Source organism: Rhinolophus sinicus, chromosome 12 (assembly GCF_057876585.1).
Source record: "Rhinolophus sinicus isolate RSI-liver-muscle chromosome 12, RSI-T2T, whole genome shotgun sequence".
NCBI lineage: Eukaryota > Metazoa > Chordata > Mammalia > Chiroptera > Rhinolophidae > Rhinolophus > Rhinolophus sinicus.
Window position 1 is genome coordinate 39854334 of NC_142512.1, and position 16149 is coordinate 39870482.

The following is a 16149-nucleotide window of genomic DNA, read 5'->3' on the forward strand; positions in this document are numbered from 1 at the left end:
CTTTCTTTTACCTGAAAACGTTTCTATGAATTATTCTCAATTACAAAACACATTAAACACTTATTTTCTAAAGCTGCGTAACATTTAGGGAACAACTTCCCTTTTACAACTCCCCCAGGGACTATAGAAAAGTATCAACAACAACAAGAAAAGTCTGGCTCACTGGTCCAAGAATGAGCTGGATAGAATGTCATAGTCTATGCCTGGCACTGTGCAGGTCCTTAGATTACTCTACGTAAGCTGACTCCAACTGATTGGTCCACTTTCTGGAGGAACTAACAAGAGGAGGTGGTAGCACCTCTGCTGGCCTAGGTGATTTGCCTGGTGGAGGAACTGAGATCCTCCTCCCTGAGAGTTCTGAAACCTTGCTCACCGTGTCCTCATTGGGCGACAGCTGTTGTACAGCTGCTCCATTTGCAGTTAACTGGAAATAGGTGTGCCAAGAAAGCCCCCACAAGTTCACCTACGTGCTAAACACATCCGCCCTGTCCCCATCACTCCTTTCTTTGCCTACGGATCGCCTGGCACTAGAAGCTCAAAATGATAAGGTGACAACCGTAGCTTTAGTTCTAATCAGACCCTTACCATGTCCTCTTGAAGGTAAGTTTCCCTTCTTAGAACTGGAACCTCTAGATGCACAGAGCCTACAGTTATGAAGGAGGGAGGCATCAATTCCCTCAAATAGATCACTGGGCATGAAGGTGAATGGGGCAATTCCTCCTTCAACCCTAGGTTTCTGGATTAACGTAGTTTAAGGAGGGACCATGTTGGCATTTTGGGTATCCAACTGTCAGTGTCAACTCAGATCCAGTAATAGACAACATCCAAATATAGGGGTATTCCAGTTTCACCCAAGGATATGGCTGAAGATTCCTTTGGGAAAGGGCTGGAGAGATCAGTAACACATACCCTTCTGTGGCCCTTTGTCCTGGACGACTGGCCTTTCCTTCAATAGGTTATAGGTCTGAGAATTAGCTCATGTCTGGAACTGGGTGAGGGGGTCATGACTTTTCATTGGGATCATTGACCTCAGCCTTTAGCTCACTTATTCTTAAGTTTTTTTAAATACAAGTGCATGTGAGTGTGTGTGTGTGGTCACAGACACACACAGCTGTCTTACTGGTCACCCACATATCCTATTCTGAGGGACACCGTGCTCTATTGTCCATGTTGATAGATCCCCGTGGGTCACACATCATTCTGCCCAGTTGTCTTTCCAAACTTGCTGCCCATCACATAATTATACCCACCTCTTATAGTTCAATGCTGCCATCAGGCCTCTGCTAGTCAGGGATTTTACCATCCCCATTGCTGCTAGGGAGCTCGGTTCTGTGCAGCACTCCCTACCGCAAGCTCTGACTTTAGAGAACAGACACGACTGTATTGCTGAATGATGCTGCTGACCTCCTGTTCATTCCTTATTACCTTAGTACATGCTGTACCCCCTGAGCCCTCCTAGGGAACAGTGGCAATCACTTGGGTTTTCTCTCCTTATGATTAGAACTATTATGGCATATCCACTTCTCTGCTCTTTTGATCTCTCTTCATCTGTGTGTGGTGTGATGCTAGATAAGATAAAGTTGTCATAAAGACACAATGAGATGAAGGTACCTGGTCGACAAATAAGGCCTTGCTCCCTTTTAACCTCCAATTAGCCTCATTTTACATTTTATCTTGAAATAACTATATATACACAGTAACTTGGGGGAAAAAAACTACAGCAAAGTCCCATGTATACTACATCCCATTTCCTTCAATTGTCACATCGTATGTAATTATAGTACATATCAAAACTCAAAAACTGACATTAGTGCAATCCACAGGACTGGGTCAGATTTTACCAGTATTACATGTACTCGTGTGTGTGTGTGTGTGTGTGTGTGTGTGTGTGTGTGTGTGTAGTTCTATGCAGTATTATCATGTGTTCTCTATAGATTTCTGTAACCACCTTGGCAATCAAGATACAAAACTGTTCAGTCTCCCTAAGGGTCCTCCTTTGTAGCCACGTCCACTCCCTCCCACTCATCCATTACCGCTGGCCACCACTGCTCTGTTCTCCATCTCTGTAGTTTTCTTTCAAGTATGTTCTACAAATGGAGTCTTACAGTGTGTAACCTTTGGCCATTGGCTTTTTACACTTGGCATCATTCCCTTGAGATCCTGCAAGTTGTTCAGTATATCAATAGCGCTTCCTTTTCATTGCTGAGCAGTATTCCACAGCATGAATGTATTACAGTTTGATGTGTTCAGCCATTCACCTGTGAAGGACGTCTGGGTTATTTCAAGTTCAGAGGGAGTGAGTGAGTGAGTGAGTAGTTAGTATTTTGAAATAATTATTGAGGTTTGCTACTTGAGGGGAACACTTTGTAGTTGCAAGACATACTGTCTAACTTGAATACTCTTCAGTTTAGTAAGTTTGTATCTATTTTCTTCATCCCTTATTCCTTATGGCTTTTTAAAGTTGCATCATAAACCCATCTATTTTCTTTTTGGACTAAAGGGTTCCAATATTTAGTCTTACCTACAAGAAAATTACTCTCTCCTTCTGGGAATCCAAGTGTCACTTTTTTTGATAATCATGCAGTTTATGTCTCAGTTAAATTTTGAAAGGCAGACAGGCATGAAGCAGGTAAAATATGTTGCTAGAAGAGTAGAAATACAGGTCATATTTTATCTCTGTGGCCTACTTAGTTATGCTCAACTTTTAGGGGACGTTGGTGGATTCAACACTAACCAAGAAATAGAGCTGTAAAGGAAAATAATTTTCCCAAAGTTCTATATCTCTTTCCTAAGTCATAATGTATCTCAGCAAGATTCTCACTAGGGCATGTATGGCAGGGTATTTTGTTTTGAGTGAGCACAATGGAACATTGACTATATCCTATAAGAGTAAGTACTGTTAACATTGTGTTTTTACATGACAAAATCTGAGAACAGTTATAAATTTTAAAATATAAAAAGAAACATAGATAGGAAAACAATGAGTAGTCAAGTAAAACGGAATTTTTTAAATAGTCCTACATCCATGGATTTGTAGAACTGAAAGTCACATTAGAGACCCTCCAACCCAATGATTTTCAGTAAGATGTACCACTGAATGGAGTCCAGAAATAGACCTAAAAACCTATAGGAATTAAGTGCCGAATAAAGGCGGCAGTTTAATCACTATGAAAATAGGGACTATTATAAAAATGGTATAGGACAGCTAGTTAACTTCTGGATAAAGAAAGAAGGAAAGGAAAGGAAAAGAAAGAGACATACTACTTCATTCATTTAACCATAGTAAATTTCATTTGTATGAAAGTCAAGATAAACATAAAGCTGTTAAAGTACTAGAAGAAATTACGAGAAATTTTCAAACATAATCTTAAGCTCACCCTAAGTAACACACAGAAATACACACACACACACACACACACACACACACACACACACCATGAAGAAAAGATATATAGACAATTAATATAAATAAAAATTATCTCTATAGAGTCCCCTATCATAGGCAGACCCCCATCATAAGGGCTCCTAGGGGACATTCTTTTACTAAAATATAAGGGCTTATGAAATTCTTAAAGTTGTTTTCAGACTTCATAATGGCTCTTTCTAGGGCCTTGACCCCACAACAACTTGAAATCTGCTTTTGTTCCCTCATCTTACTGTGACAAAAGAAGCAGCTCAGGACCTTTCTAATAAAATGCCGTATGTGGGCTCAGCCCAGAGCTGTAGACTCAGAACCAGCCAGACCTGCTGGGAAGTAGAGCTTCAATCAGGAGTATAGGCTGTTATCCTCCTGGTTATGTCAGCCCGGAAACCAGGGCCAGCGCAGAAATAGAAAATGACCAGGAATAAAAAAGCATCATAAGGAGTTTGGTTTATTAGACTTATAAGTCACTTAAGGTAGAAAGGTATCCACCAACCCATTTCATCCAATCTCCTCCATCTGGTTCTTGATGCTTCCTCTACAACAAGCTGACACTAAACCCTCCATGACTATCTATAGAGACAGCCATTCCATTAAACACCCTCACCATGGTTGGTTAATTTTTTTTTCTCTTTAGGAGATACCCACTTATCAATTATCATCCATTATAGTAATTTGGGGCAAGTCAATCTCTCACATGCAGCAACCATATGACTAGCTGACTAGTGTTTCAAAAAATGAGGGGCACCACTAGCTGAAATGTTTGTATACATTTTTCTGCTTGGAAGTCAAGACAACCTGGGAGAAAAAAAGGACACTTCCTGTAAAATTCTGTTTTTGTACTGTTATTCCAAATAGGTATCAGTTTCAACTGTAGGATGGTTCGGGTATAGTAGCCATTCCTGTCTCGGACTAGTCATCCTGAGAAAAGCACCAAGGACATCCCAATTTGGTTGAGAGTCTTGTCATAAAATATGAAAGTGAGTAATAAAATATGAGTCTTTTCATCAAAATATTTGGAGGCCATGAAGTTAGGAAAAATTGAATATGTTGAATGAGAGAATCATGGTTTAAATACTTTAGACATCCTTACACAAGAGACTAAATCTAACAAGATGAAATGTCAGTCTTTCTTAGATCTAGACAAGTAGTTATTAATGCAACATGACGCAGGCACTGGCGAGGAGTGATTATATCTAAACTTCGTGGGAGAACTGATTTGAGCCACCCACATACCCCAAAGTTGCATTCCCTCTTAGCACCTCTTCCCCAGGTATAACATCATTAAAATGAGCCATGTGACTCCTGGTATCAGGTAGAAGAGACTGAGAACTGCTGGTCTATAGTTATGCACTGCGTATCTGTAACAAAGGTTGAAGACATTTGTAATGAAAAAGACAGGTGTTTCACATATTAACCTCAGTATAAGTCCACACTTACTGCCAACCAGTTCCTGCTATTAAACCCTGAATTACACCCTGAATGCCAACACTAATACCTTAATGAAAGTGAATATTATTGAGCATTTTTAAAAAAAAGAACAGGAAATCTGGCCCATGCCAACAACATGAATGGACCTGGAAGACATTATGCTGAGTGAAATAAGTCAGTCACAAAAGGACAAATACTGCATGATTCCACTTACACAAGCTATTCAATAAACTCAGCAGGCATATAATAAAATGTTGGTTTCCAGGGACTGTGGGGAGTAGGAAACGGGTAGTTGTTGTTCAATGGGTATAAAGTTACAATCATAGCAGATGAGTAAGTTCCCAGGTCTGCTATACAACATTGTACCTATAATTTACAAGACGATATAGTGGACTTAAAAACTTACGAAGGTAAGTCTTATGTGAATGTTCTTACCACAAAAAAGGCGGTCACACAAAAATCTTTTGTAGGTGATGGATATGTTTATTGCCTTAATTGTGGTGTGATGGTTATACGGTGTATGCATAAGTCCAATTTCATCAACATGTATACATTAGACATGAGTTATTTTTGTGTGTGTATTAAGTATACCTCAGTAAAGTCGAGGGCAAAGAAGAAACATCAAAATTTCATGACTTGGTTTTCCTCCTTAGGATAGTTATTGGTTTACCATCAGGAAGTCTAGATGGGTCATGACTCAGAGGAAAGAGGGGGAAAGGTCCTAAAAGTCTTCTTATTCTCATGCCAGTGATGCCCTGTTTCACACTCAAAACTTCTCTGCTCACCTGACCCACAATGAATGAACCATCAGTTTTATCCTCCCAAATCACCAAAAGGAATGTGTGTCTATTAGAATCTTTATCACCCAAGGGGACACATGCTGTGCTGTGCAAACACATACACCATCTCGAGGCAGAAATCACGTGACTGCTTCCTTTGAGGAAGCTAACTCAAGAGAGACCCAGAAGGAGTGATTCAGGAAGAGCTGAAGGGATGAATCCTAACACCGCAGGACAAGGAAACTGTTTTCCATTCATCTTGAAAGGGTTAACAAGGAAAACAAACTTGACTAATTTGATAATCACCAGTTTATTAGGACAAACAGTAACAAGGAAAGAGCACTGCATCTGATGACAGCAGCCCCTCAGCAGGGTATAAAAGGGGACCGGGGGCAAGCAAACCTCCAAACCTTCCAAACCCACCTTCCTGAAAACCCACCCAGACCCTCCACCCTCTGACACCATGGTCAACTCCTGTTGTGGCTCCGTCTGCTCTGACCAGGGCTGTGGCCAAGGCTGCTGCCAGGAGACCTGCTGCCGCCCCAGCTGCTGCCAGACCACCTGCTGTAGGCCCACCTGCTGCATCTCTAGCTGCTGCCGCCCCAGCTGCTGCCAGACCACCTGCTGCCGTCCTAGTTGCTGTGGCTCCAGCTGCTGCCGCCCCAGCTGCTGTGTGTCCAGCTGCTGCCGCCCCAGCTGCTGTGGCTCTAGCTGCTGCCGCCCCAGCTGCTGTGTGTCCAGCTGTTGCCGCCCCACCTGCTGCATCTCCAGCTGCTGTCGCCCCACCTGCTGCATTTCTAGCTGCTGCCGCCCCAGCTGCTGCCAGACCTGCTGTCGCCCCACCTGCTGCATTTCTAGTTGCTGCCGCCCCTCCTGCTATGGCTCCAGCTGCTGCAGGCCCACCTGCTGCATCTCCAGCTGCTGTCGCCCCAGCTGCTGCCAGACCACCTGCTGCCGCCCAGTCTGCTCTAGTGGTTCTTGCTGCTGATGGCCCTGACCTGCACTCACCTGGTTTTCGTCAACCCACCTCCCTGATGTGGTCCCAGTGAACTGAGTCAGGAGAGGCCGACTGTAACACTTCACTTCCAACTGATTTTTCAACTGACTTTGGCCTTTAAATTTACTGTCCCCCCCCCCCATGTTACTATCAATCTCCCAAATGGATAGAAAGCATGAATTTTCTCTGAAATCTGTCACCCAACACATCACCCCAATTGATGCATTTGTTCTCTGCCAGATTTTCTCACATAGAGATGTTCCCAAATCTTGAATAAATCTTAATTTTCCAGGCACACAAATATGAGAGCATCATGTCTTATTATTTTTCCTTCTTGACTTGCCATCCTTAGCTGTCAAATGTTCCTTTGTTCTCTGCGGAGATCAGAGTATAGCAGGTGATTTCAGGATTTCCACCTCTATTTCCTCTGCATCCTTATGCTATGGTAATATAGAAAGATAGTTTGTACAACGAGCATCTGGAACTCTGCCTGAGGTCTTTCTCCCGATGAAGGAGCACGTTCCGGCCAGTAGTCGAGAGTTAACATCACTAGGGGCAATAGTTGGGAGTTGGTGGTGAATGCTCTAGCTTCTTTCCTCTCAAGCAGGGGCGAGTTGTACCAGTCTCCAGAGCTCCTCAGTGGATTGAACCCCATCTGCTTATAAGAGGAACCTGCTCATCAAACCATTCAATACTGGCTTCTATCCCTTGCCCAGATCACTTTCAGGGTTACCAACAGCATTCTTCGAATCCTCTCGCAAGTAAACTACTTGATCTCAAGCCCCTGTTTTAGGGTCTGTTCCTGAGGGCACCCTATCTCAGACACCAGTGTTCCAACTCTCATCACCAGTGCCCTTCAAAACATTTTTCATATATTATGAATGGTAGCCAACTGTCCGTGTCAACTCAGATCCAGTAACAAACATCATCCAAATATAGGGGTATCCCAGTTTCCCCTGAGGAAATGGCTGTAGATGCCTTTGGGACAGGACTGGAGCAATCACTAGTATATATACTTGCTGTGGTTCCTTGTCCTGGATGACGACTGGCCTCTCCTTCCATGGATCAATGTGTTGTAAGTCAGAGAACCAGCCTAGTTCTGAAAACTGGGTGAGGGGTCATGATTTTCCATTAGGATCACTCACCTCAGTCTTTTGCTCATTTATTCTCAAGCATTGTCACACACACACACACACACACACACACACACACACACACGGCTGTCTTACTGGTCACCCACATATCCTATTCTGAGGGACACTGTGCTCTATTGTCCATGTTGATAGATCCCCGTAAGTCACACATCATTCTGCCCAGTTGTCTTTCCAGACTTGCTGCCCATCACATAATTATACCCACTTCTTATAGTTCAATGCTGCCATCAGGCCTCTGCTAGTCAGGGATTTTACCATCCCCATTACTGCTAGGGAGCTCGGTTCTGTGCAGCACTCCCTACCGCAAGCTCTGACTTTAGAGAACAGACACGACTGTATTGCTGAATGATGCTGCTGACCTCCTGTTCATTCCTTATTACCTTAGTACATACTGTACCCCCTGACCGCTCCTAGGGAACATCGCCGGCTGGGTTTTCTGGTCTTATGACTAGAACTATTCTATCATATCCACTTCTCTGGACCCTTTGATCCCTTCATCCTCATCTCTGTGCTGTGTGGTACTAGATCAATCTGTACCAGTTATCTAGTGTTGTGTAATATCACCTCAAAATCTAGCAGCTTAAAATGGCACATATTTACTGTCTCACAGTTTTTGTCGATCAGGAATCCAAGTACAGCTCATCTGGCCCTCTATTTTGTAATATTTTATAAAGCTGCAGTCAAGGTGTTAGCTAGTGTCTTATCTAAAGTCTTGACTTGGGAAAAATCCACTTCCAAACTACTACATGGTTGTTACAGGATTCAATTCCTCGAGGGCCATCGGAGTGAGAGCCTCAGTTCCTTGCTGGTTGTTGAATGGAGACTGTGCTCAGTGCTTTCCAGCACAGATCTCTCCCACACAGCAGCTCTCTTCATCAAAGCCGGTGAGAGAGAAAGTTGGCTAGCAAGATGGAAGTTACAATCTTTTGTAACTTAATCACTTGAGGCTGCCATATACTGTTGGTGAGAAGCAAGTTACTCATGGGGAGAGAATTCTGTAAAACCATGAAACCGAGAGGTAGAAATCACTGGGCCATCTTAGAGGCTGCCTACCACCCCCTTACATAATACTGAGTGAAAGAATAAAACACATAATATAAATAGGAAGACTCATTTATACAAAATTCAAAACATGTAAAACTAAACTATATTGCTTAGGATGCGTACCTAGGTGATAAAACTATAAAGAAAATCAATGAAAAGATTACTTTAAAAATCAGGATAGTGGTTATCTGTAGGGTGGGAGGAGGGAGATGTGGTCAAGAGAGGACACATCAAGGGCCCTCTTGGTGACAGCAACGCTCTATTTCTTGACTTGGGCGTTGGGTATATTGATATTTGCTTCGTAATTATTTATTATATTATTCATGTGTATTTTATATACTTTTCAGTAGTCCCCCTATATCTGCTGTTTTGCTTTCTGTGGTTTCAGTTCCCTGTGGTCCACCATGGTCCAAAAATAGTAAATGGAAAGTTCCAGAAATAAACAATTCATAAGTTTTAAAATTGCACTCCATTTTGAGTAGCGTGATGAATCTCGCGTCTTCTCACTCCATCCTGCCGGGGATGTAAATCATACCTTTGTCCAGAGTATCCATGCTGTGTACACTACTGGCCAGTTAGTCACTTAGCAGGCATCTCAGTTCTCAGATCAGCTGTTGTGGCATTGACTGTGTTCAAGGCACTCTTAAGTGTAATAATGGCCTCCAAGTGGAAGAGCAGTGATGCGGGCAACTCAGATATGACAAAGAGAAGCTGTAAAGTGGTTCCTTTACATGAAAAAGCGGAAGTTCTTGACTTAAGAAGAAAAGAAAAAAATGTATGCTCAGGTTGCTAAGATCTGCAGTACGAATGGATCTTCTATTCATGAAAAGGTGAAGAAGGAGAAAGAAATTTGTCCTAGTTTGCTATAAGGAGAACCTCAGGATATTTTGAGGACCCCAAGAAGAGAGAAATTTCCCCAAATCTATAGGTATTGCAGGCAAAGCCTAATGGCAAGTATCTGGCTTGCTTCTTACCCTTGAAAGGCTGTTAGAAGTTCAAGCTGAAGATTCCTTATGAAAAGTTTCAGTAACACAGATTTAAAAAGAACACATATGATCCATTGCTATTCTTGCCTCTCTTATATAAATAAGCAGGCCAAATTTAATAAGACTAGACTTGTTATGAGAATAAATTAGTTTTACTATAATTATTTTTGGTAAAAATGGAAGTGAATGTAAAGAGAAAAATTATGTTTCAGTAGAAACTATAATACACACTTGTAGAGATTACCTTCTAGTGCTATTCATTGTCTTTTCAGATTTTGTTTTCCAAAATTATTCTAGTTTCCCCATGTCTGGCTGCGACACTCTGAACTAATGTTCCCAATTTTCTCCAATCATTTATGATTTGTAATCATTGAAAACTAAAACTTTCCTTTCCCCCAAAGCCCTGCACTTGATATAAACTTCAGAGAAATTGCCATGAAAGCTCATGTTTAGACAATTTTCTTCGTGCCATTTGCTACGTGGGCCACTCAGAAAGTTTACCCGAACACCTGATGACACCATCTGAGACATTCAAACAGCAAAAGATACTTTGACGGCTTCATCTAGAAATCTCTTCCCTCAAAAGGCTGCCCTCCGGACTCAGGATGGGTTTATAGTCCGCTCTAGACATTAAACTTCATTTTTCTTTTCTTTCCATAGAAATGCTTTATCATATACCTGATTTCTCACATGATGTAGGCCTAACTTAGGAAGCCCAGCTGCATCACCCACCTCCTGAAATAAGACACAACTGTTTAACTGAACCGACCTATTCTCAGGACTGAGAGACTGGTTCAATGAGATATAAAGGAATCGATCAAATTAGCTTCTGGATTGTGAAACTCCTTGGGGAACTTTCAAAGGCAGGACTGTAGGGGAACAGAATTTGCCACCCCAAAATATTTCTCTTTGGTGTAAGGCATATTTTAGGATACAGTGGACAAAGGAGAAGCTCTGAAAACCAAGTAGAAGTTACCCTTTTGTAAGAGACATTTCCATGTATAAGAAAAACCTCCATTTGTAAATGTATCTCCCTCTCTGTCCCAAGAAGATGGAGATGATTCAATTTCTAGACACTCTTATCAAAGGAAAAGGTGGGACTTAACTCCGCACACCAGCCTTACCCTTGTTTATTGTGCTTTTCCTGGCAACCTCCCCTAACTGACTCCCCACCCCCAACATCTTTTGACTTTAGCTAAAGATGGCATTTAAGGTGAAGGTATTGATACTGTGCTAAGGTCTGGCTGCCTGCCGCTTGCAAAGGTTAAAAATCAAGAGACATGGTTGGTGGAAAGAAAAGCAGGTTTATTCCCAATGCCGGCATCCCAGGAGGATGGCGGAGTCCCGTCCAAAGACCGTCTCTCCATTTCTAGAACAGGCAGATGGTTTTATAGATACACAAGAAGAACAAAGGAAACAGGGAGTCAGGCAGGCAGGTCTAAGGGCTGACATCCTTCCTGGGGTCTGTTATCTCTGGACTCCAGACGATTGGACCACTGCAGCTTGAGGCTTTATGTGTGTTCCGGTGTCCGGGAGTCTGAGGATTAAGAAATTGCTCTTTCCAGGTTAGGATGTTGTTAATTAAATGGACTGACCAGGTATGGGTAGTCTTGAGAAAGGGAACAAAACAGAGTTCTTCAGTTAATCAGTAAGGGGAGAAACAAAGAGAAAATAGCTGAATATCAGGGTGGATCTAACTGCGAACTAGCTAGGTTTAATTACAGGTGGCGAGATAGGGGTCTATGCATTGAGTCAAACTGCAAACTAGCTAAGTCTAACTGCGTTACTGATTTACTGAATTTCCCCCTTATAGTATCTGCCGTCTCGGGGAGTAACTCAGTGCCTGAGTCTCTCCCGTGTGTACAGCAGCTATACACGTTATTAAACTGTTGTTTAGTTTCCCCCTGTTAATAATTGTTGTCAAGTTAATTCTTAGACCAGCCTGAAGAACCTAGAAGGGTAGAGGTGCAGTGTTTCCTCCCTGACACGACTTGGACTCAGGCATGGATTCAATTTGTTGCTCTAAACATACCAGTATCATGCCCATCACCCCAGAAATAAGTCCCAATCAAAGAATAGCCAAAGAAACAACACTGAAGAGTGAGAGTGTACGGACCCCAATGAGGAGCTCCATCATGTGACCAGATTCTGCACAAAGCAGGAACGATGCTGTCAGTGTGACCCTCTTCCTTATGTCTGAAAAGTTCCTATGAGTTATTCAATTAAGAAACACATTCAACACTTATTTTCTAAAGATTCATAATATTTAAAGAGAGAGAAACTTCCTCCTTGGCAACACCCCAGTGGCTATGGAAAACAACATAAACAACAAGGAAAGTCCTGCTTATTGGTCCCAACATTGCGGTCCAGGGTATAAAAGCCCCAGAACAGAAGGAGACATCAGAATCTAAGAAACTTACTCTGAACAGACACTCACCCTCCACCCCTGACACCATGTGCTGCTCCCCTTGCTGCCAGCCCACCTGCTGTGGGTCCAGCTGTTGTGGGTCAGGCTGCTGCCAGCCCTGCTGCCGCCCCACCTGCTGCCAGACCACCTGCTGTAGGACCACCTGCTGCCGTCCCTGCTGCCGTCCCTGCTGTGTGAGCAGCTGCTGCCAGCCCAGCTGCTGTGGGTCCAGCTGCTGCCAGCCCTGCTGCCGCCCCTGCTGTGTGAGTAGCTGCTGCCAGCCCTGCTGTGTGTCCAGCTGCTGCCAGCCCTGCTGCCGTCCCTGCTGTGTGTCCAGCTGCTGCCAGCCCTGCTGCCGTCCCTGCTGTGTGTCCAGCTGCTGCCAGCCCTGCTGCCGTCCCTGCTGTGTGTCCAGCTGCTGCCAGCCCTGCTGCCGTCCCTGCTGTGTGAGCAGCTGCTGCCAGCCCTGCTGCCACCCCACCTGCTGCCAGACCACCTGCTGCAGGACCACCTGCTGTCGCCCTTGCTGTGTGTCCAGCTGCTGCCAGCCTTGTTCCTGCTGATAACCTCACCGAAGAACAACCACTGCACACAACTCCTTCTGTTAACTGACTTGCCATTTTGGAAACAAATTCACTTCCTAGATTTCGTTGAAAACTAGCTTCCTCTGCCACAATTTCTGTGACTCATCTGCCTGATAGAAGCTTCTGAATCGGCTTGCTGGAGTGCAGAGGACTCCCCATTCTCTTCCTCCCGTGTATGTGGGTCACGTGCCAGCTTCGTGCATCCTCAGTATGGAGTTACGGTCTGGCTTTGACTCTGAGCCAGGGTCACTGGATTCCTCTAAGTCACTTGGGAAAACAATTCTCATAACTTTTTGAAAGGTGCATAACTGATCAATAATCTTCATCATCATATTTTCTTCATCAACGTACTCATGGTCCTTGTTTCAGGCTTTCTTCTTTTAGGATCACTTTGAATTGTCTTTGTAGATGCAGGAGTCTCCCCTATGTGTTTCTTAATAAATTCTACATCATAATTCATCCAGATTGTGTTTGAGTTATTGTACAGCATTCCCGATACAGGGATTTACATACATATTACACACTATACGTACCATCCATGCTGAGCAGCAGAAGAGCCCCCACAATTACTATCTCCATTTTCCAGAAAGAAATCCATTTCCTGTGCAATGTCACCTAGCGAACAACGAACAGACTCAGACCCAGGACGCGGTCTTCTGTTCCTGTTCCAGGCACTGACATTTCCATCCCAAAGAAGTAGAGGCCTGAGCTTCGGGTAACGAGGCCCTTGGTGAGCTGTGGTGCTGTCACTCTCAGGTCAGGCTGTCACTGGGCATGGACACACCAGGGGACACTCCAGTGACGTCCTACAACCCAGGGTCATTCTCCCTGCTCTCTCCCTCCTCATGATAATCACCCCTCACCAAATAGTAACTGTTTCCTCTGCCTGCTCGTCTACTGATGTGAGGAGTCCCAACTGGCCCCATGGTAGTTGTAAAATGGATTATGTCTCCTGACAAAAGTGTGCCTTTCATAGGAGTAAAAGCTTCAATCCAGGAGACCTACAGACTCGGTGGGACAGGAAGCACAGAGACCCACGTATGTCACTGGGGGTTAACGTGAGAGTCCCTCCTACTTCTACACATCCCTTTCTGAACCCATGTGGATAGATGGGGTCCTACATGTGAGTCCACCATATATAGTGGCCATTGGATTAAGGTGTGGTCCACATGCAGAAGAGCATAATCAGTCACTATTGTCACCTCTATGTTGGTGTCTTTGCAGCACCTCTAACAGACCATTCCCATGTTTTATCTGGCCACCAATTTCTCTGTCGTGTGATGTATGGCAGGAGAAGTAGACCCACGGTCACGTGCCTATTGCTGACCTTGCTCATCAGAGATGGGCCCCTTGGTCCGAAGTGATGGTCCCCAGGACCTGATGGCAATGACACTGCAAGCTGTGGATAGTACTGCAGACAGGGACGCCGCTGCCACTCGCCGCACGAGCCATCCTAGTAAGGAGAACTGCTGTCTTCCACGTGGAAGTGGCCCCTTGGAGGACACTTGGCACCACGTGGGGTGGTAGATTGTCATGAGTGATATTACCGACTAGGGCTCGACACCATTCTCAGATTCTGACAAGAGCACATGCAGCAGAGGCCGCTGTGGGGAGGGAGCCGGTGCTGTGGGTGCACACACAGCCTGTTCCCTGCCACCGTGGCCACTTTGTTCACACTCTCTGTGCAGGCCCGGGGCACCTGAGAAGGGAGACGGGACGAGTTATCCCGAACTCCTGGCTGCTAGTGCGTCCTACGGGGTGGATCCTCTCTGGGGGGCATGATGTGGGGCAAAGAGGAAGCACTTTCTGCCCACACACCAGCTCCATGTCCGTGATTCTAGAAGTGCTGTGACTCTCGTGAATACCTTGGTTTTGATGTTTACAATTTATAAATTGAGGTTAGTTTGTATTAAACCTGGGATCTGAAGATAAATGAAAGACAGTATCTTGGATTATCGATGAAAAGAAAAGGAAAAGAAACTCTTCTCTATTAATTAACAAGAGTGATGAGTATATTGTTTCTGGCACATCATTGAAAAAATAAGAATTGTGGTCTCTTAACAAAGTATCTGACTGTGGACTGGCTGTAGACCAGTAAAAGAAGGAAAGAAAGGGAAAGAAAACACTTCCAGAGGAATCCTAAGTGGACATAATACATAAGATGATAGCGGATAAATACTTAATTGTAAGGGATGATAACACAGCGTATGTGAGAAATGAATTCATAGTTGGTGTAAGTATAGTCTACATTTTCCCACACACACAGCTGATGAGGGCCACAACAGGGATTTGAGTACAATTCCATAATATTTTAACTCTCGTCGCAAAAATATAATGTCTTCTGCTTTCACAACAGAAAACTTATGGCTGAACATAAAATCAGAGATAAACAGCTGCACAATCTTTGTTGAAACCTAGTACAGTTAATGGATGACGCAAACTAGAAGCATCTTACAAATCGGCACAGACACAAATAATAAGAATGATAAAATATGGCCGCATATTTCAAGGATATTTCATTCCATTAAACCAGAATCTGGTAACATCTACAATATTTTGACTCTGAGCTTCATCTTAAAAATAAAGGTACAGTTTCCAAGGCCAGTGACAGGGTCCTTGAAGAAAAATGAGCCTCACAAAATTCATGCAGTCAATAGGGAAATGCTGTGCACAGTCAGAAGCACAAATAGAAATAGAAAAAATCTTAAAATTTGTATGGACCCACAAGATCCCTTTTCTCTGTACGCATACATCAATGGATATATATGCACCAACCACCCTGTACCCGTGTCTCTGTACACACACACACACACACACACACACACACACACACACACACAGGAATATTATTCAGCCATGAAAAAAACCAAAAACAAACATCTTTTCATCTACTACAACATGGACCTAGAGGGCATTACGCTTAGTGAAATAAGCCAGACAGAGAAAGACAAATATTAAATGACCTCACTTATCTCTGGAATGTAAACAAAAATACTGATTTTATCAATACAGAGAACACACTGGTGGTAGCCAGTGGTGGAGTGTGTGGGGGTGGGCAAAATGGGTAAAGGGGGCCAAAAGATACAAACTTCCAGTGATGCAATAAATTAATCATGAGAATGTAATGTACAAAAGGGGACTATGATTAATAATACTGTGTTGCATAGTGAAAGTTGCTAAGACAGTAGATCTTAAAAGTTCTCATCACTAGAAAAAAATTACAATTATAGATAATGACAGATGTTAACTAGACTTACTGTGGTGATCATTTTGAAAATTATACAAATATCAAATCATTATGTTCTACAACTGAAACTAATATAACTTTATATGTCAATTACACCTC

General features: G+C 43.4%; 1 protein-coding gene and 1 long non-coding RNA gene across 3 annotated transcripts in view; both read left to right on the plus strand.

The window, feature by feature from the left end:
• Nucleotides 1-16149, plus strand: part of LOC141568817 (uncharacterized) — a 323632-nt gene that overhangs the window by 290133 nt on the left and 17350 nt on the right. The gene's annotated exons all lie outside the window — the stretch shown is intronic.
• LOC109455751 (uncharacterized) lies at nucleotides 6095-13325 on the plus strand. 2 transcript variants are annotated; one of them, XM_088802252.1, is made up of 2 exons: nucleotides 6095-6592; nucleotides 12567-13239. In XM_088802252.1, exons 1-2 carry the CDS (start codon nucleotides 6095-6097, stop codon nucleotides 12780-12782), a joined length of 714 nt encoding a protein of 237 aa, XP_088658378.1. In that variant the 3' UTR covers nucleotides 12783-13239. The 2 variants fall into 2 exon arrangements, with proteins under 2 accessions (XP_088658378.1, XP_088658377.1); XM_088802251.1 differs by lacking the exon at nucleotides 6095-6592 and adding an exon at nucleotides 10357-12304 and having other exon boundaries at nucleotides 12377-13325.